The following is a 20,760-nucleotide window of genomic DNA, read 5'->3' as shown; positions in this document are numbered from 1 at the left end:
TAGCTCAATGGTAGAGTGTTTGCTTAGAATGTGCAAGGCCCTGGGTCCAATCCCTAGGTCTGAAGAAAAAAAAAAAGAAAAAAGAATTCAAAAGGTCACATGGTTTTGGACAGGCAGACATAATAATTACAGACTAATGGGTAAAAATAAACTGTGATATATGAAAAAGATATGCCTCAGAACACATTATAAAATCCCAACTACCTTCTAAATGCTACATTTCTCAGGGTGGACAGAAATTTTAAAAGTAAAAACAAAAATAGTTACCAACTAGTTTTCTGGAAACAAGAAAATTATCAATCTCTCTGCTGGTTTTTTGAAAGACTCCTATTAAATTCATCAGAAAGAAATTAATTAAATTCAATAGACAATTTTCTATAATGGAAACATCAGGAAATATAGGTGCCAAAACACCTCCCTAACTTGATATTAAAAGTCAAGGTCTCCACACTTAACACTCCTTTCTAAGAAAACTAACTTTACATCTTATTATGAGTGACCATGAGACATCTGGACGCTCATCAGAGAAACAGTGTTACCGTAGTCTCCAGATAACTGCTATGAGAATGCTACTTTATCATTGCAAAAGTACAGAATTTGACAAACTTTATAACACAGATACTAAGCATCATAATAATCTTGCTCCTCAACAAATCAAAAAGCTAGCCTAAAACACAGACCCAAGTTGAGTCAGTCACTGAACAAAGAAGGCTTAATGCCAAGACTGCCATTTTTTGGTCCCTGGTCACTTCGTCTCTGTGGCCAACAGTGCAACACTTCCATTCCACGCATGCAGGCTTTAGGCTGTTGGCCTTCACACAGAGCCACTGGTTAGCCTGGAGACTGGTTCCAGTTCTTGTTGAAAAAGAACCCTCAAGGGAAATCTAAAAGCTGAGCCTACCACAGGATGAGGATGAGGCATGATCCTCACCTGAAGGCGCCCCCAGCAGAGCAAGCCCAAAACTTCAAAGGAGCCCTCTGCCCCCTCAGTGGTAGCAGAGACGCCACCTAGCCTGAGCTCTGTGCCAGGCAAACCACGCCGACACCAAAGTTTCTATCTATAGGTCAAGAAAACAGCCTAGAGAGGCTGGGGTTGTGGCTCAGTGGCACAGCGCTTGACTCTCACACGTGCGGCACTGGGTTCGATCCTCAGCACCACATAAAAATAAACAAAGATATTGTGTCCATGTATAACTAAAAAAAACATTTAAAAAAAATAGAAAACAGGGACTAGAAAGGTCATGCTGGGAGAAGAGGCAGCTGAGCCTCAGCTAGAACCTGGTACCCAAGTCCTGGTACTTTCGATGAAACAGTCTGCATGGGAGACCTCCCTCTAGGCTAGAAGTGCTTTTCAGAGAGAGAAGCAGTTACTGAATGTCTAAGAGCTGCACCACCCAAGGCCCAGCTGTGAGTATGTGGCTGGTGAGTACTGGACAAGTGGCTGGGTGAACTGACGTGAGCGGCAGGTGCAAAATACACACCAACTTTTAAGGAATTAGCAGGAAAAGGAGAAAAATGTAAAATATCTTATTAATAATTTTTAAATACTGATAGTATTTACATGTTGCAATGTTTATGTTATGATATACAAAGTTAAAAATACCATTATTAAGTAATTTCACTGTTTCTTTTTACTACTTTTGGAACTAGGGATGAATCCAGGGTCACTTAACCACTAAGTGACATCCCCAGCCCTCCCCAGCCCACCCCACCCCACCCCACTTTTTAAATATTTTATTCTGAGATAGGATCTCATTAAATTGCTTAGGGCCTCAATAAATTGCTGCGGCTAGCCGTGAACTTGTAATCCTCCTGCCTCAGCCTCCAAAGTACTGGGATTACAGGCATGTGCCACCACACCCAACTTTTTACTTTTTCATTGTAGTTACTGGAAAATCTGAAATCACACATGTGGCTTGTGTTGTATTTCTATTAGATAGTGCTGTGTTAGAATTTAAATCTGGAAAGAACTCTGAAGTTATGCAGAATGACAGTTATACAAATGCTAGTTAATTATTTTGCAATATTCCTAAAAAGGCAAAAAGGATCTGTTGATCTATATGGAACAATAAGACCGTCTTAAACACACACTTGCTTCTTCAGGAGCAATTTACAAAGAAAATAAAAAATTCCTTCCCCCAGAGACTCCATCCTCAGAGCACTATGGACTGGAGGAACGGGATGTTAAGTATTTTCAAGTCTAAAAGACGAAGAAACAGTCTACTCTCCCATGAAATCTACTTAATGTGTTTTTGACATTTTGAAGTTTGTACAATGTTCTTAAGCCACGGATAAAAAGGTTATACAGACATACAAGTGACCATGAAGATGCTGAAACTCCATAAGAAAAGTGCATACCCATCTTCCCGGGGAGGCACCTACCTGGATTGATGACCACCCAGCCACCCCGCTCCTGCTGGTGCATCCACGCTCGCCAGCCTCTCGCTCCTTTCTCCCCAGGCCGTGGCTCTCCACTGTCCCAGAAGGGCTCAAAGAATTCCACCTGTTTAGGTTTAAAAACACATAAGTTAGGCCTACCAGGACAACACTGCTGAGTCACTGGACAAAATAAGTGCTGGTGGACATACCGAGAGCAGAGGATTCCTAAAGCCATGTGTGGCTACCAGTGTTTGAAGTCAACACACGGAACACGCCACGACAAAAACACAATAGTTAGTGTGGCAGGCAGCCTCCAAGACACCTCACTCCTGCCTCGGAATGCACACTTCTGAGCAAAGGCTGGCCCAGTGACTTATAATAAATCAAATATGGCCAAGATGAAGAGATGACACTTCCAAAGTTAGATTATAAAAAAGACTGGCCAAATTCTAGTGACAGGGCCTACAGCTGGGCAGGAGACAAGCAGTTTCCCAGTTCTGCTCCTTGGTGGCTTTGCTTGTTCCTCTAATCCACTGGATCCCCTGACAGATATCTGAAGTCACATTGCTTTCAAGACCTTTTCAGGGGAAGGGAATTCAAAATTCCAATGACCATGAGCTCTTGAGGGGAAAACCACATCTTAGGTAACTCTACCCCCAACACCTGGCACAGAGCTCAACACATAGTAGGGACTCAATAAATACTTGTTGGCACAGACACAGAAGGGAAGCATGCCAAGGAAAAAAATGGCCTGCATTTTAGCCTGACCCATGAGCCCCTGGCTCCACTCACGTGGGCATTAGGCCCATAGTGTGTGGAAACCGGCTCACTGGCAATAAATAATTCCCCACGGAACAGAATGTGAATGCGGCTGAGCAGGAACGTGATCATGCTATCAACTGGCAACAGGACTTCAAGAGTGAGCCAACAACCCTACTCCCACAAGGCTCTTGTAAGAAACCTTTCAAAGGACAAACATTCTTCCAACCAGCACAGCACAGCACAGACAGAGTCACAGGATTATGCAGCCTGAGCAGTGTCCTGCATACTTGGAGGAACATGGTCTCTAGAAGAGTCAGGGCAGGGTAGGACAGGGCAGGGCAGAGCAAGCAAGATGACATGGGCCCTGCACTCCCAGCATGTGTCAGTCACCCTCGGAAAAGGAAATGGAAGACTATGCTCTCACTTCATAGGTCTGCTCTTGTGAGAGTGACGGAAGAAAGTGCACTCAAGAAAAAGAACTTTTCTTAAAATTGTGTGATAAATTATCGTAACCAGTTTTTTTTTACTCCAAAGAAATAGTGGTATCTGACTGCTTTATTACATAAACTGTTAATGTGTGTACAGTAATGTCTCAGTTAATAAAAAATGGAAAATTGTTAAGTAAGAAGTTTCATTTCAAAGCTGTCACATAAATGCTTTGGAAACACACATACCTATTAGTACTTAAAACCTCAAGACTAAGGCTCATGATCCCTGGACACCTATGAGCAGCTGAGCACTGGTCCTCTTGTGTCACAGTAGCCAGTGGACTCCTTCTCGGGGCAGTAAATGCTCTCCTCACAGACAGTGAGTCTCAGTAGAGGAACAGGGATGAGAGGGATTCAGACCCCGACCTTTAGAATCAGCTAAGAATCACTTCTGGAACACAGCATATTCTTAAAAAACCAAAGAACATAAAACTACTCTATCTGGCTTATTAATAATCCATTACACTAATGTTAACTGGTAATTCTTTAACCCAACTTTAACTAGAGATAACATCATTATAAAAATGGTTTTTACTGGCAATTCGTGAAACTTCCATAGGAGGGAGACCTGAGCCTCTTCAGAGCAAAAAAGCAGTTTTCTTCAGTGGAAAAGGGGAAGACAGAGGTTTTCACAAGGGCATATCTCTATAATAAGATGTTCTCATTTCTTCACAAAACAAACTCTGGCACTGTTCACTTGTCACCTAAAAGATGAACCCTTCTCAAGGACTGGTGCGTGTAATGCAATTTCATTTGCAACTCCAGCAAACACTGTAGGCAGTAGAAAGGTTACCTGGCCAGCACCACAAGACCCAGACTAGGACACAGGAGACTGACGGGCCTGCCGCTGCAGCATGACTGCTGGAGATGACGTGCCTTTAAACAAGGGCCACGAGGGGAGAATGGATGGATAGCGGGCATGGAGAGAAGGGACGAATCTTCCCTTCTCTATCCCTATTTCATTACTTTCACTGTGGAATTTTCCTTGGCTCAGTGGAATATTTCTGAGAAAGAGACACTGATCATATAAGCAGAGATTGGTACCTGTAATTTGGTAGGCAGATCTTTCACACTGTCAGGTTTGAAGAAAGTGAAGTCAACCATGGCCTGGAACAAAGACACGGCCTTCTCTGAGTGGCCAGCCTGCCGCAGAAAGTGGCACTGCTGAAGAAGGAGTGCTGCAGAAGGGAGAATAAAGGGAAAGAATTCCTTGCTGATACCACTGAGGGAGAGAACAGGACGCTCACAACATGCGACTGAACACTGAGAACATCTTTTGCCAGAAATTCCTGTTAACATTTTCAAAGCTGGAACACACACATGTCCTGATCTAAAAGGACTATCAGCAGTGCTCCATCCAAGTATAATCTTGTTGATTTTTGATGAAGCCAACACAGAATACTATTATAATAAAAACTACACATGGTACCTAAAAATACATCAAGAGATTGATCTGAATGTTGGCTGTCAAATATTCAACACTGCTACAAGAAGAACTGTAGGAAAAGGATGACGTAGATTTTTATCAGAGAGCAAAGCTCTGTACCCCACGGATCACTAGATGGCGTCACTGCCCAGCAATTTTCATCAAGCCTCAGAGTCCACTGTGAACAAATCCAGGTTCTGTGCTTGAAATTTTCAGTTCAGCGTTTCAATGGTATAATTCCATTTGCTAAATAACATCAAGCTGTGTATGTAGCATATCACAAATAATTTTAAATATAAGACTTTTAAAAGTTTCTCCATGGAATTTATTTTATTTTTTGGTGCTGGAGAGCAAACCTAGGGCCTCATACATGCTAAGCACTCACTCCCAATACCTCCAGCCCCAAAGGTGAGATTCTTTATGTTAAGAGTGGTAAATGCTTATAAATTTATAGAGCACTATGTTTGTATTGGATGCTAACAGTAATAACAGCAGGGAATTCAATAAAAGATATGCCTGTTAGGTGCCACACATTAAGCTGGACTCACCACATATCATCTCTATCTCATTGATGTTCACAATAGCCCTGTGAGCAGATGAGTTTTTTTAAACTATTGCTCCTGATGGGGAAACTGGAGCTCAAACAGGAAAACAAATATATATGTCCAAAGTCACACCAGAGCCAATGAAGGACAAATCCCAGATTCGAACTGAAGAGTGACATTCTCCAGCTCCTGCATAACATGCTGCCTCACATTACTGCAGAAATCTATAGTCTAAGCTCCTCGGAACACACCCAAAACATTAACAGCATAATAATATCAATAACACATCTACGCAGTCAGTAAGGCATCTCATGTACATTATTACCAGAGACCAGGTAACTAGGGGTTGTAACAGGTTGATAGCCAAAGCACTTAAAAGACTGTTTACTGGACCAATCAGTACAAAAGTTGGAGCTTCATGTTCAGTGACATTTTCCCAACTACTGATTCTAAACAGTCCCCACCCCCCCACCAACACCCCTACCCACAGAGCTGGAGGGGAATCTTATAATCTACCAGAGTCATAACACTTTTTTTAAAAATTACTTCTGACAATTTAGACTTTTCTAAAATAAACCAAAAATAAGTCCTTTTTTCCAACTCCTCCCACGCAACTGGATCAGTTATCTTCTTACCAAACATGGCCTCTTCTATGCCAGGCAGCGCAGGGTGAGATAAGATGCTGCCATCCTTAACAGCAGACAGAGTGCTCAAGCACTTTCCATAAAGACTGTGAATTTTTGATATTGAAAAAGTGCTAAACTGGCTCTGGCAAAACAAAAGGTATTTCTGCCAAAGGACCGTGTTATTGGGATGTAAAAAGACCAGTTTCTGCCACTCTTTGACCAGCGCAGCAGGCTCCCAGAACTCCGCACAGAGCTTCAGCTTGGCGAGCTTGAGATCGATGCTGCTCTGGTTGCTCTCAATGGCCCGCTCCAAGATGGCCAGCTTCTTCTCCAGGATGAGCTTCAGGGACTTCTTTCTCTTCTCCTGTTCTCCTTCCTCCATAGCATACAGGCCAGGACTCCTCATGACCTCATCCTCAATGACAAAAACACCAATTTACTAACACAATGAGTGGGGACCTCCAGCATGTCGACAGTGCTTGGGTAGGCTAACAATCCCCACGAGTTTCTACTTTGTCGATAACCACTCATTCACCATAATTCCTTTTCATGAAAACTCGGTTCTTAAGATGCCTGTGTCACCTACCACAGTAGTCGTGATCTCTTTACTTCAACAGACTGACCTGCCTACTCTGCCATTTTTAACTTAGATTTATTTAAGTGTTAGTAACCAGCATATCGTGCCCTGAAAACCTTTTCTGAAGAGCCAGTCTTACCAATAAAACAGCCAAACATGGGACAGTATCTAATGACAGCATGTGGTTCCAAGTGAAGACAAAAGACAGACCCATCTGCTTTAGGGAAACACACAGGGAGCACACAGCTCTAGCTACTGACTTCTGATTTGTGCGCTTGGCCTGTGTTGTTTGTACTTCAGACTTGCCTCCCACTGCCTAGTGAATATCTACTCCTCTTGAGATTCTGTTCCTTCCTGAGCTAGGATGTGGCTTGGTGCAAGAGCACTTGCTCAGCACAAATGAGGCCCTGGTTTTGATCCCTAGCACCAAAAAAAAGAAGAAGAAAAAAAGGATTCTGTTCCAATCTCACCTTCCCTTGGGAGCCTGTCTTCCTCCCCAGTGGCAAGTGACTCCATTCCCAAATAACACAGCAGAGCACTGACTACCCAGGCTGCATTTGTTCCTCACATCAGGCTTCCCTGGTGGACCCTGAGCAAGCTCAGGGAAAGGGCTAGGGCCTAATTATCTTTACATGCTTGGTGCCAGGTTTCCTCATGGCAGCTCCGAAAGTGCTGAAGAATAAAAGGGTCTGCCCCAATTCAGGAACCTCATTCCAAGGTATGGGAACCAGGACAGGGACACTTACCTGAAAAGCAACAAATGCCATCCACAGCTGAATATCCCGAGGGTTCTCCCGAACCTTCCTATTAAACTCCTCCACCTTTGCCTTGAGAAGAGCATTCTCTCTGTCCAGCTGTGAGTCTGGCTGCTTTGATTCTGCTTCTGAAGGACCCTGTCCTTGTAACCACTGTGTGGTTGACCGATCATAAATCCCCAAAGGATTCAACCAGGTTGTAACAGGAGAAGCCATATCATCCAAGTCCTTCACGGGGATAAACAAGACCGGCTCTGCAGAGGGAGGATCAGTTCTACTGCTAACAGAAACGCCATCAACGCTCATCAACCCCACGCTCTTCTTCGTAAAATAGCGTTCAACGTGCCTGTGCGCACGCTTCTTTGTTGAGGAAGCCCCTTCCCAAGATATGCACTGCTTCTTCGGGTTAATGCCCAGGCAGGAGTCTCCTTTCCTCTTGTATCTTTTAAAAAAAAAAGAAAAAAAGGTTACTGAGGGAATACATGTGCTACCTCAAAGTGCCTGAAGGCTCATTAGAACTTTAAACTCTTTCAAGTTCACTGCACACAAATTGCTTGTATTAGGGCTGGGGCTGGGGCTCAGTGGTAGAGCGCTCGCCTAGCATGTGTAAGGTACTGGGTTCGATTCTCAGTACTGCATATAAATAAATAAAATAAAGGTCCATTGACAACTAAAAAATACTTTTTAAAAAAATTACTTCTATTTAGAGCCATGAGAGAATTAGCAATCAGCATTTTCTGCCAAGTCTGACTGCTTCCCCTAACAAGTCAACCCTCGTTAACGTTTCCATCATGACCATCTTCTAGATTTTAGTAATTTATATTTTCCTGGAGCTTTGTGGTTAAAGTACTGCCATATTCTTTATGTCATCTGATCATCACAGCCACACACGACAGGCAGGCAGAAATCTCATCACCTTTTACATTGTTCCTAATAAGCACACTGAGCTGGGAACCTAAGCCATCTGTCTCCTACCTCAGTCCCGATTTCTCAATATCGTCCTGTGTCCATACGTAAGACAACATACAGGCCTAAGATTCTTTTTTTAGTCCTGAAACAAAGTATGTCAAATGAAATTACATCTGGCTATTTTCTACTCTAGAGGAAAAGAGGCTGGGTTCTTAAACGCTTTTATGTAACACATAGGTGTCCCCAGAGTTACCAGCACATGACTACTGAATATACGCACAGGCAAAACGAAAGAAAATTTTGTACTTTTCTGTATGTAGTTAGCAAACAACCCAATTAAAACTGAGCAAAGCGAGGCACAGTGGTGCACACCTGTAATCCCATCAACTTGGGAGGCTGAGGCAAGATCATCCCAAGTTTGAGACCAGCCTCAACAACTTAGCAAGACCCTAAGCAATTCAGCAAGACCCTAAGCAATTCAGCAAGACCCTGTCTCAAAATTTTTAAAAATAAAAAGGGCTGGGGATCTAGCTCAATGGTAAAGCACAACTGCATTCAATCCCTAGTACCAAAAATAAATAAATAAGTAGCGCGCTCGCCTGGCATGCACGGGGCACTGGGTTCAATCCTCAGCATGGAAAACTAAAAACTAAATATTAAAAAATTCTCTTTAAAAAAAAAAAAGAACAGACAACAGCCAGCGGCTGAGCCAGGACCAGCACCACGAGCAGCGGAAAGAACCACTACTGACAAATGCTGCCACGCAGGGCGCCACCAGTCTGCTCCCGTGGATTCTGACCAGGCTCGAGGAATCACGGGTGGGCGTTAAGTTAGGAAGGTGCCTGCCGCTGGAAGCATGGGAAGGAGACGGAGGAGGAGGAGGAAAGCACCGGCCACAGTGAGCCTCTCTAGTCATTCGGTCTGGCTCTCACAAGCTCTGCCTCCACCACACCACAGGCCACTATGGCCTCCCCCTCCATCTTGAGCTTCTCCACTGTCCACAGCTGCCCTCTGTGAACACCTTGTCCTTTGTCACTGCTCAAGTGTGATGACTTCCGCAAGATGGAAATGTTTTCTCCCCCACCCGCCCTGCAGGGCTTGGATGTCCTCTCAGAAGCTGATAGTCAACCCTAATTCCCAAATTCCTAAATGGATGGTATTTGGAGGTAGGATCGCTAGAACATAATGGGTCCAAAACGAAGGTCACCATGAGCATGGGACCCCCAAAGTGGAACTAGTGACTTCCCAGGAAGAAGGGAACGAAGTCCTGAGCTGACACAGTTGCTCTGTCTCCCAGGTCCTCATGCAGCCAGGGCCAGAGGCTGACCGTGAGCCACACACACCTGGATTCTTCAGTGAGTCACCAAGTCCTGGACCCCCAGGATTTTGTTAAAGGAGCAGAAAGCAGATAAGACAAACCCTTTTCCTATCCCCCCCGCCCTCAACTCTGCCTAGATCACCTTAGGACAATCTTTCTGTATTCCAACATGAGTCAAAAACTGTAATGGGGCTGGGGTGCACCTCAGAGGTAGAGCTGTGCTCAGCATGCCTGGGGCAATACTCGAGCACCAAAACCTAAGGAGTGTAACAACAACTTGTAATGGGACAAAACAGAGTTAAACAGTTCTAAACACACTCCTCATTCCCTAAGGAACAAACTAAGTTAAAAAAAAAAACTATTACTGTCTCTTTAATTACTACTATTTTAATAGTATTGATCCCTTATTAAAAACATACAGTATTTTAAATATTCATATAATCTGTTAAAAATGTTTACTGAGGCCAGGCACAGTGGTGCATACTGTAATCTCAGTGATTCAGGAGGCTGAAACAGGAAGATCACAAGTTTGAGGCTGGCCTCAACAACTTGGTGAGGCCCTAAGCAACTTAATGACACCCTGCTTCAAAATAAAAAATCATACGGGATGTGGCTTACTGGGTAAACACCCCTGGGGTCAATCCCCAGTATGGGGGAGGAGTTACTTAGTTTTCTAATTTAAAAGTAATAGCTTCATTTTCTGTAGCAAAGGAGATGAAACTGCTAGAGAATCTTACTGGCTTATATTATCTACTTTCAGACATTGTTCTGTATACATTTGTAACGTGCACGTACACTTCCTTTTTAACAGTTGATATCACATAGTTTCAAGATTTCCTCCCTACCTTCAAGCTCTCTCCATACCAACAGTCTTATGAGAATATAATTTTTATTGGCTTCCAACTGTTCCACTGTACAGATGTGTACAGTTAACTATTTCTCTACTCCTGAACATTTAGACTGTATCTAAGTAATCACTTATCAAAGAATCTTAACCCACTTTATCCCACTGTCCCAGATGGAACACCTCTAAAAACTAAATTTGGTATATAATTTTATATATATATATATACACATATATATAAAATAAAGGGAAAAAATTATAATAATCAAATACTGTTGACAAATGTTATAACACTATATATATATATATATATATATATATATATATATATATAAGCTTTATATTATGATTTCCAACCTATTTTAATATACCTGTGTCAATTCTACTGAAATATTGGCAGATCTGAAAACTTGGGCCTTCAGAGGTTAACAAATTGGACAGAATTTAAGATGTTTTTTTAATGCAATACCCCACCAATGAAGGTGCTCTTCCAATAAAGTTCTGTATCAAATAAACAGCTAGGCTTCACTTGAATAATTCAAAATTGGAACTTCCACTCTGGAGGTTCAATAAATGACACATCATGTGTACATTTTTAAATAAAAACCACAATAGTCGCCTGCCCGCCAAAGAAAGAAAAGGAAAAAAAAAAAAAGAAAGAAAGAGAAAAAATAAGTCATTAGAAGATAAAGAGGGAAATGAATACATTTAAAAAGAGCACACAATTGTGCCTTGAATCCACAAACAATAGGCCTGGGCCCTGGATGCCCATAAAGTTACCTTTTCTTCTGTAGCTTCCATCTCTTCTGTCTTCACAGAATAAGAATACCTTAGTCCAAATTCCAATCCCATCACTGACTAGCTGGGTGAATTTGATCAAGTCATTAAAACCACTCTGTATTGGTTAGTTTTGCAATACTGTAACAAAATATCTGAGGCAGGCTAATTTATAAAAGAAAAAAGTTTATTTTGTTTTGGAGGCTTGGAGTCCAAACAGCAGGGTATAAGCTCTGAAGAGGGTGCCCTTTTACATCATCCCATCATGGTAGGAGCATGTATGTATCTTTGTATTTACTTGGTCTCTTGCTCAACTGTTATAAAAGCAATAAGGATTCTGTGATGAGGACTCCACCTTAGGGACCCCATCTAATCTAGTCACTCCCTATAGGCCACACCTCTACACATCACAGTCAGATTAAGTTTTCATCCTCTTAATACCTTTAGCATAAGGCTTTGGGGATAAAACTCCTGCATGAGTTCAGAGCGATAACTCATAGTCAAACCACAGCACTGTCTGTGCCTCAGTTTCCTCATCTGTAATATGGGAATAATAGTAGTCCCTTTGTCATAGTATTACTGGGAGGGTCAAAAACTTTTATAGATGTAAAAGTGTTAGAAGAGTGTCTGACACACAGTAAGGACTAGTAAATTTAAATTATTATTATTTTATAAAAACTGGCTCCTAGACATAAGCCAATATTTTGTCTGTTGTACAGCCAAAGAAACCATCTATTCAAAAATGGAGAAAAAACTGAGCTGAATTTCACTGACAGTGTATCAGTCCTAATGAATTTTCCAAAGGGAAAGAATAACTTAGCATTTGCAGGTCATACCCTGCTGAATATCCCTCCAAAACGTGCCATGCGCTGCTGGGGCGCTCATACTTGTCGACGTCTTTGTTTTGAGCCAAGTCTGATTTCCTGGAACTTCCATTAGTCCTGGTTCCGCCTCCCTGAGTCAAAACTCTGTCAGTCCACTTTCCAATGGACAGTTCAACAAAGCTTAAGAGACAGTGATCACATCCCTGCTACAGGCCAAACATCCATCCCCTTCACCTGGTTTTGACAGACCAGAGCTAATCAAATCCTAAACAACGGCTCACCATCTGCTGGATGCTCTAGGTTTGTCTGCGTTCCTTTTCAAGTGGAACATAAATACAGTATCCAACACAATATTACTACCACTGTCCTCTGACCAGTCCAGAGTGCTGAGGGATGACTATCTTCCTAGACCCAATTACTGACAGCTCTATGGCTATTAACCCAGGTAAGACTGCCTCACTTAAAATTCCTGAGTTACTAGGAAACCAACAATGCCTTAAACCTTTTAATCATCCTGTTTGTAATTTAGATTAATAAGGTCATGTCTAATTACTCTTCTAAGGCCTATGCCATTCATTAGCAAAACCTCAAGAGCCACTCTTTGTATTGTTTTCTCCTTTTTTCAATCTATTAATAAATAATAACCCTTTATAAGTGCACACCAATTTCCAATTCCAGATCAAATATCTCTGATCTTTGAACATAAGAAAGGGCAGAAATTATATTTCCCATTTCCAAACAAAGAAAAGGAGGCTCAGAAAGAGAGGCAACCTTCCTGGGATTATGCTGCTAGTAAAGAGCAGTTACAGGGCTGGGGATGTGGCTCGAGCGGTAGCACGTTCGCCTGGCATGCGTGCGGCCCGGGTTCGATCCTCAGCACCACATACCAACAAAGATGTTGTGTCCGCCGAGAACTAAAAAATAAATATTAATAAATTCTCTCTCTCTCTCTCGCTCTCTCTTTAAAAAAAAAAAAAAAAAAAAAAGAAGAAGAAGAAGAGCAGTTAGAATGAGCACATGGGTCCCGTTTCCAACTGGAGAAAGCATCCTATCACACACCTGTCTCACATTAGTTAGTTCAAATCCCAGCCCTGCTGCTCCAGGGCTACCTGATCTTAATCAGTTACTTAACTTCTCAGAGATTCTCCTCCTCCAGGAGCAGCCCTGAGCATCAGACAAGCTGACATTAAATGGAATGAGCACAGGACCATAGCACATACCTCCTGCCCATCATTTACTAGGTATCCACCATATCTCTGGCACTATCCTGTAGGGGCATGGAACACCAAACGAGACTTCAGGCAACGTTACAATAATGCAAATATATATGCATACAGGGCTGAGGTTGTGGCTCAGTGGTAGAGTGCTTGCCTAACATGCATGAGGCACTGGGTTCAATCCCCGGCACCACATTAAAAAAACCAAATAAACAAAATAAAGGTATTGTGTCCTTCTACAACTAAAAATTTTAAAATTAAAATATATATATATATATATGTATACATTTAAATACGATAGTCATTTAGTCGCAGTCATGAAGTTTTAGTCAACAGTATGCATATTATAATATGTACTGACACCCAAATGATACAACTGATCATAAAGCTGGAATTGTTTATGTGTTGAGGAACATTAAGATGAATGAGAAATGATTAAAATTTGGAGTAAGGTACTGGAAACTGAAATTTAGCCTATGAAGGGTAACCACCTCCAAAGTCTGTTGGCCTTATATTCCATGACTGTCTACCTTCAAATTGCTTTACTTATAACTGTGTTTAGGAACAGAGATAGTATATTATTGTTCTTTATGTTCCCACATTTCCTACAAAATATTGTCAAATAGTTGTTGTTTTGAGAACAGAGCCTCAATAAGTTGCCCTGGCTGGCCCTGGACTCACAATCCTCACACCTCAGCCTTCTGAGTAGCTGGGATGACAAGCACAAGCCTCCCAGCCATGCTTACTCAAATCTTTTTGATTGACAGATTACAGGGGAAAAGTTCAAATTCATTACCGAAGCAAATACCACCTATTTTTATGATCATCTGGTGGTGTGTGCTAGAAATAATTTGAGAAAAAGTCATTACCATTAAAAGTCTTTTAAATGGCACAGGCTTTTGCCACTTTTTCAAGTGGCATGTAGATTAGACCAAATGGTTTCCAGATACCTGTCACAACTGATTATTAAAAGATATTTTTAGATTTATTCATTCGACAAACATTTACTGAACAGCAACTTTCCTAGGCACTAAATGAAGCAGAAGAAATAAAGAAGATTAATCCAACCTGACCTCAAGGTTTCATTTTAGAATATGAAATGTCACATGTGCCTCAACAACTTAGCAATAGATAAAACCCACCACCAGCTATGAAAGAGAGGCAAACCGTGCTGAGAAAGCCCAGAGGGGAAAGAACTCACTTTCAAAAGCAAAAACAAGAGACTGACACCATGGATACCTTGCAATATCCCCTCGGTAGAGAGACTTATACTCCCAGTTTGCAGGATCGGGTTTCTTATCTGTTCTGAAGGTTTCTCCTGTCAGAGACTGAATGTCCTCAAGCCAGACAGAGCGAAGTCCAGCATCAGCAGCAGTATTATTTCCTTGACTGTGGGAAGAAGGAAAAGAAAGAGGCACTTCAGAGCTCTTCCAGTGATATACTTGACATTTTCAGAAATATGGGAGTTAAAACCTTTCAAACCCCACATGGCATCCAACGCGCCTAAGTACATGCTACAGGGACAAGAAGAGGAGTCCTATTCTGGGAAAAAGAGTTTAAAAAATAAAGCAAAACCTCCCGCCACTAAATAACAAGAAAGGTCACCACCTCAGATATTAACCTGAGCGACATAGGTATTTTTTTTTAAGTAGTTCATTTAAGTGACTATAACTGGAATTGCAAGTATACCTATAAACAAAATTTTTTCCTAAAAAATAATTCTGCTCTGAGGCATTTAGAGTACTAGGCAGAGGAAATGATGACACACATTTAAAGGTGACAACCACTGACATTACAGTAAGCTGCCCTCACTTCACCTCACCAATAAGAAAGCACTCAAATACTTTATACCAACTAGGTACTTTTTAAAAAAGAAAAGAAAAAAAAGAGCCACAATTTTGAATTACTCAGGAGTGGTCCCAGTCTCATTTCTATAGTCTCGACTATACCATGCTTTGCCTGTAGGTCTGTCTGGACCTCCTATAGAAAGGGCAGAGTCATGCTGACCCCTGGAAGTCAAGACCCTTATTTATCTCTTTGAACCAAGTTGCAGGCTTGCAGACTTTCAGCTCAGTTACAAATGAATAAAACTGCTTCCCTAGGAGTTAAGTAAGAGGGAGAGAAGGGTTTTCTGGCATCCCAGAATTTTTCTTCCTCTAAAGAAAATCAGTTTATAATGCAGCTGACACAGGAGCTGCCAAAGCAGTCAAAACAGCCATTAACTGTTGCTCCATCTTGGCTTTTTAGCTCTGCCCAGATGCAAATAAGAATTCTGGAGGCTTCTAAATCATTCCTGGCAGGGAATAAAAGAGAATGCTATTTCAGGGTTACAAAGTAGCTACTCAATAAATACTTGTTGAATGATAATGATAAAATATATTGTGACTTGAATGCATTTTCCTTTAGGACAACTGTGGAGGGTTTTCTAACTACAAAAACCATAGGGGAAGTGAAAGGAGGAAGAGTCCACTGGAAAGAGATTGATGCAAAACAGAAATAAAAGGAAAGCCAAATGTGAGGCAGGGAGGAAGGGCCATCTGCAGCCCACCCCAGCACATAAAAGAGCCCTCACATCTTCCCTAGCAGCTATGGAGGTAGGAAGCAGGATGCCCTCTAAACTGTGTACAAGGTGAGGCAGCCTTCCCTTTAAGGTGAAGAAAAGTTCATCCCAGGAAATGAAGGTCAATTAGTAGCTGCAGCCTCTGGGGAAACTGTCCCCAGGTCTCCTGAAGTGGAATCCCTCGTGGTATGCTGCCCTCCATGAAGTCGCTTTTCCCTGACATCATGGAAAGACATTCACAACTCACTAATGTCTCAGCACTTGTCTATGTGGAAACAAACAGTTCCTCCAGGTCAACCTTCCCAGGAAGAAACTATAGAATTTAATCACAAAAAAAGCAAAAGAGAAGGATAAGAACAATCTATTTTGATCTCAGGTCAGTCCACAAAATAACAAACTTACAAATGCCATCTGGGGCTGGGGTTGTGGCCCAGTAGTAAAACACTTGCCTAACATGTGTGGGGCACTGGGTTCAATTCTCAGCATCACATATAAATAAACAAAATAAAGTCCATTGACAACTAAAAAAATGCTATCTGAAAGAGAATAAAATCATGGCATTTGCAGGTAAATGGATGGCGTTGGAGAAGATAATGCTAAGTGAAGTTAGCCAATCCCAAAAAAACAAATGCTGGATGTTTTCTCTGATATAAGGAGGCTGACTCATAGTGGGGTAAGGGAGGGGGAGCATGGGAGGAATAGATGAATTCTAGATAGGGAAGAGGGGTGGGAGGGAAAGGAGGGGGCAGGGGATTAGCAAGGATGGTGGAATGTGATAGACATCATCATCCAAAGTACATGTATGAAGACATGAATTGGTGTGAACATACTTTATTTACAAACAGAGGTATGAAAACTGTTCTATATGTGTAATAAGAATTGTGATGAATTCCGCTGTCATGTATTTAAAAAAAAAAAAACAATTAAAAAATAAATAAATAAAGGTCACTTAAAAAAATGCTATCTGGATCATAAAACCAAGCATAGGCCAAAATTAACAATCTTTCAAGTTCTCATGGTAGTTCCTATATGGTTTCAGGAAATCATTTAACATTTTCCTCAGCTCTAAAGAAACTATCACAATTTAAAGTAGCTGGCTTTGGAAATACAAAAAAGCTAAGAACACAGACCTATGGGGTGTAGCTCAGTGGTAGAGCACTTGCCTAGCATGCTCAAGGCCCTGGTTCAATCCCCAGCACTACAAAAAAAAAAAAAGAATAAAAAATAAGTAAAATAAAATTCAAAGATATCAATAATACATTAATTCACACAGCAACAATGCACCGTGGCAGGCCCCACCAAGCACTTGGGGATGCAGCAGTAAGCAGGCTGGCCATGATCCTGACCTCCTACATTCAGCCTGCAATTCGGAACCTTTTTGCTCAAATCCTTTTTTTTCCCCTCCTGAGAGAAAGCATGGGTTACAGGTATAGCACCTGAGACACACAGCACTAAAGAAATCTGGCTCCTCTGAGTCACAGAGGCAGGCAGTGCTCTTCACCAGTGGTCTGAGGACGCTGCTCAGGGATCCAGAGGGCTACAGTGTTTGCCTCTCTGTTGGAAACACTCAGGGTCAGCTCCACAATTCCTGAAGCAGAGAGCTTTCACTGGCATCAAAGGACTTCCAAGCATACAAGAAAAGCAAATAATCCCTGAGGGTTGCAAAAATCTCAATGGCACCATATTTTTAAGTACACCCTGGAAAGCTACTTAAAATTTTCTTCTAATTTGTAGGAACTAAGAAAAGGAAAACGTTAAATGAGTAATAATTCAATAGCTTCAGCAGATTCTACCTGTTCCGTCTCACATACCTTTCTATGCAGAAGGATGTTCAACTACACAAAGAGGAAAAGCTATATTGAGTCCCTATGCTGTGGCCTCTCTGTGGAATGAAATTCCACAGAGCAGTTGGTTCAAGGCAGATGAGCAGAGTGAGATATGGGGACACTAAGTCACCCAAGAAAGGAAATACTGTGGTCACAAGCTACTCTAACCCTTTTAACACAGTGTTTCTAAATAAATGTGAAATAAAAAAATGAGAGGGATAAAAAGCAATTATTTAAGAGTTTTATTAACTGAACTGAAAAAATAGAGTGAGACAGGGAGAGAGAAAGCATGTATAGGAGTAACTGAACAAAAAAACACATTAAGGCTAAGAACTAAGAGGCTCCCGTTAGTCTCTGTTAGGATGGAAACCAACAGCCCTCAGGGATGGAATCCTTCACTATGTAGTGCAGTGACACATAAGCCCACCATATGGCACATGAGCCATCTTTGAGAAAGCCCAAATCAGATTTTGACACCATCATTACTGTGTCTAAGTAGTATTTCTCAAATAAAATAATACCCCTAAATTTTTATGACAATTTTTCTTCTGCTTTTAAGCTGATCTAATGATAGAGATCTTTTGAGTGACTGGCTAATTACTCAAATGTCTAACTTGTGGCAACAATCAAGACAGAAAATTCAAATTTAAAGTGCTACAGTATCTGAGCAGAGCAACATACTTGGGTTGCTCAGCTTGCTTCTGGCTGCTTCTGATGCTCCTGGAAGATCTGTCCTTTCCTGAATCAGAATCTGGCTCAGACTCGCTGCTGCTCGACTGCCGGTGCTTCCTCTTGGTTTTCTTGTGGTGCTGATGCTTCCTTTTTTTCTTTTTTTCCTTCTTCTTTCTCCTGATTATTTGTGTGAGCTTTCTGCTAGCATCACTTTCATCTGAAGGCTCTGATTTCAGAGGACTCCTTTTTGGGAAAATCAATTTAGAATTATTTTCAAGAGAAATAGAAAAAATTATATATAAATAAGAAAATAATATAGGTAAATATGTAATAGGAAGCTCTATAAAACGCCCACAGAGACTATTTACCCAGCTACTGCACAGAACCTTCCTGGGTTACAAATCACCTTAAAGACTTTAAGAACTGAACCTCAAATAAAAATGGATGAAGGAAAAATTTTCATATTAATAGTTTCCTAAATCTATACTTTCACATTTTTAAATAAAAGTAACCTATCAGTAACTTTATCAAATAAAGCAGTTTTTAGGCACATTATTAAAAGTACCTTTTCAGGGCCATATATTATGCTGAAATGTCCTTAAGGTCAAAACAAAAAGAGGTTTAATTTGTGGTCCTTATTTTTAAAGATGACAATGAGCTCTTCTTCTAATTACCAAAATCTCTACAAACTCCCTCTTGGATATTAATTATTATCAATTTCCAAAGGCTTCCTGCACAATTCTAGTACAGGATTTCAAATACATATCACCTAGTCTACATCTGTGGAAGAGCACGTTCCTCAATTCAATCATCTACAAAAGGCCTTTCATAGCTGGGTAGCGACGTGGCCACTTTGCTTTCTTGGATGTTAGTCTATGTTATATCACACAAGCTACAACACAAGAAGTGCTGAAAAGGCAACTAAAGTACCCAAATTCTAATAATCTAAAGATCACTAATGAAGGTAGCAAAGTACTTGAGAATCTCAACAACACCACTTCTCTCATGGCCTACCTAACTCTAGGGACTGACTGTCATGCACTTGCCACTGCAATGCAAAAGGGGAAGAAGGAGCCCTCTGCAGGGGTGAGGTGGGAGGAAGCAGCCAGAGGTTGCCTTGTTGAGTACAGGGACGAGTTTCACTCTTTCATCACAGGGCTTTCGAGGAGCATCAGCTGAACTAAGCTACAGAGTGGACCAACAAAGGCTAAAATCCACCTGTCAAAAAAGTACCTTGTTGGTGATGACCCTTCAGAAACAAGAGCTGTGGCCTCTTCAGTTTGTTGGCTCAGGGTAGTTACAGTTCCAACACAAAAACTTGGGTTACTCAGCCAGTCTAATTCTGCAGATGCAAAAGAGAGAAAGGATCAATGAAAATTGGCTCAATATGATTTCTAAAGCAGGAAATCCATCCATCTTATCTGGCATCTCAATTCACAGCCAAAGTCAGTCAGACATTTTGAATACCCCATAGATGCTCAACAGAATCCATGAAATTTTTATTTCACAGGGCACGGCACTTTAACGTGCTCTTAAATATTTCAGACTGAAATCCTCTTGTGGTATCAGGCTGCAGCTTAAGCAAAAGCCACACAACAGATGTAGTCTAAAAGGTAACCTGGTTTTCTGTATTCCATCCACATTGTTTAACAAGCTTGAATGCTTCTAAAGCATTAGGTTTTAGTAACTTCAAATTTGATTCATACAAATCATAAAAGTGAAAAATCAAATCATGCATAAAAGCCCACCATGTTTAATGTTCTGACAAAAGGTAAAGATCTTTTTTATAATATCCAATGCTCTGTCTTCATGTAGTAACATAACAAACCTTTCCTTATAACAGTACTCCTCTTTAGCAAAAAAAAAAAAAAAAAAACCACACACACACACACACACACACACACACGGGGCTGGGCTGGGGCTGAAGCTCAGCGACAGAGCGCCTGCCTTCCACGTGTGAGGCACTGAGCACTCACTGAGTTCGATCCTCAGCACCACATAAAAATAAATAAACAAAATAAAGGTATCGTGTCCATCTACAACTAAGAAAATATTTCAAAAAAAACAAGATGTCAAATTTTAATACTGAAATTATAAAAATGTATTTAAAATTATCTCTGGGGGTGAGATTAAATATCTAAAATCTTTTTTTGTGTGTGCTTACCCATAATTTCTGACTTTTCAATAATAAACTATTACTAAATTGCTCATTTTCTAACTTTTAGGAGTCTTGGCTATGAAAGGAGAAAAAGCAT

The 20,760-nt window shown here is 41.1% G+C and overlaps 1 protein-coding gene across 2 annotated transcripts in view; it reads right to left on the bottom strand.

Annotated features, from left to right (window-relative positions):
- The window catches only part of Nrde2 (NRDE-2, necessary for RNA interference, domain containing), a 44,179-nt gene that overhangs the window by 13,783 nt on the left and 9,636 nt on the right, over positions 1-20,760 (bottom strand). For both annotated transcript variants that reach the window (XR_006851026.2, XM_046440671.2), the window contains exons 2-8: positions 19,739-19,847; positions 18,515-18,748; positions 14,687-14,836; positions 7,550-8,000; positions 6,236-6,641; positions 4,674-4,807; positions 2,383-2,503 (exon numbers count right to left, since the gene is read on the bottom strand). Coding sequence is in view for 1 of the 2 variants with exons in the window: in XM_046440671.2 (XP_046296627.1) it covers positions 2,383-2,503; positions 4,674-4,807; positions 6,236-6,641; positions 7,550-8,000; positions 14,687-14,836; positions 18,515-18,748; positions 19,739-19,847 (1,605 nt within the window). In the remaining variant the exon portion in view is untranslated. The remainder of the gene's footprint in view (positions 1-2,382; positions 2,504-4,673; positions 4,808-6,235; positions 6,642-7,549; positions 8,001-14,686; positions 14,837-18,514; positions 18,749-19,738; positions 19,848-20,760) is intronic.

This window comes from Marmota monax, unplaced genomic scaffold (genome assembly GCF_021218885.2).
Source record: "Marmota monax isolate L192 unplaced genomic scaffold, Marmota_monax_Labrador192_F-V1.1 WCK01_AAM20220418_F8-fsc00017, whole genome shotgun sequence".
NCBI classification, from domain to species: Eukaryota; Metazoa; Chordata; class Mammalia; order Rodentia; family Sciuridae; genus Marmota; species Marmota monax.
The sequence above is the reverse complement of the archived record's forward strand: the minus strand, read 5'-3'. Positions and strand labels throughout refer to the sequence as shown.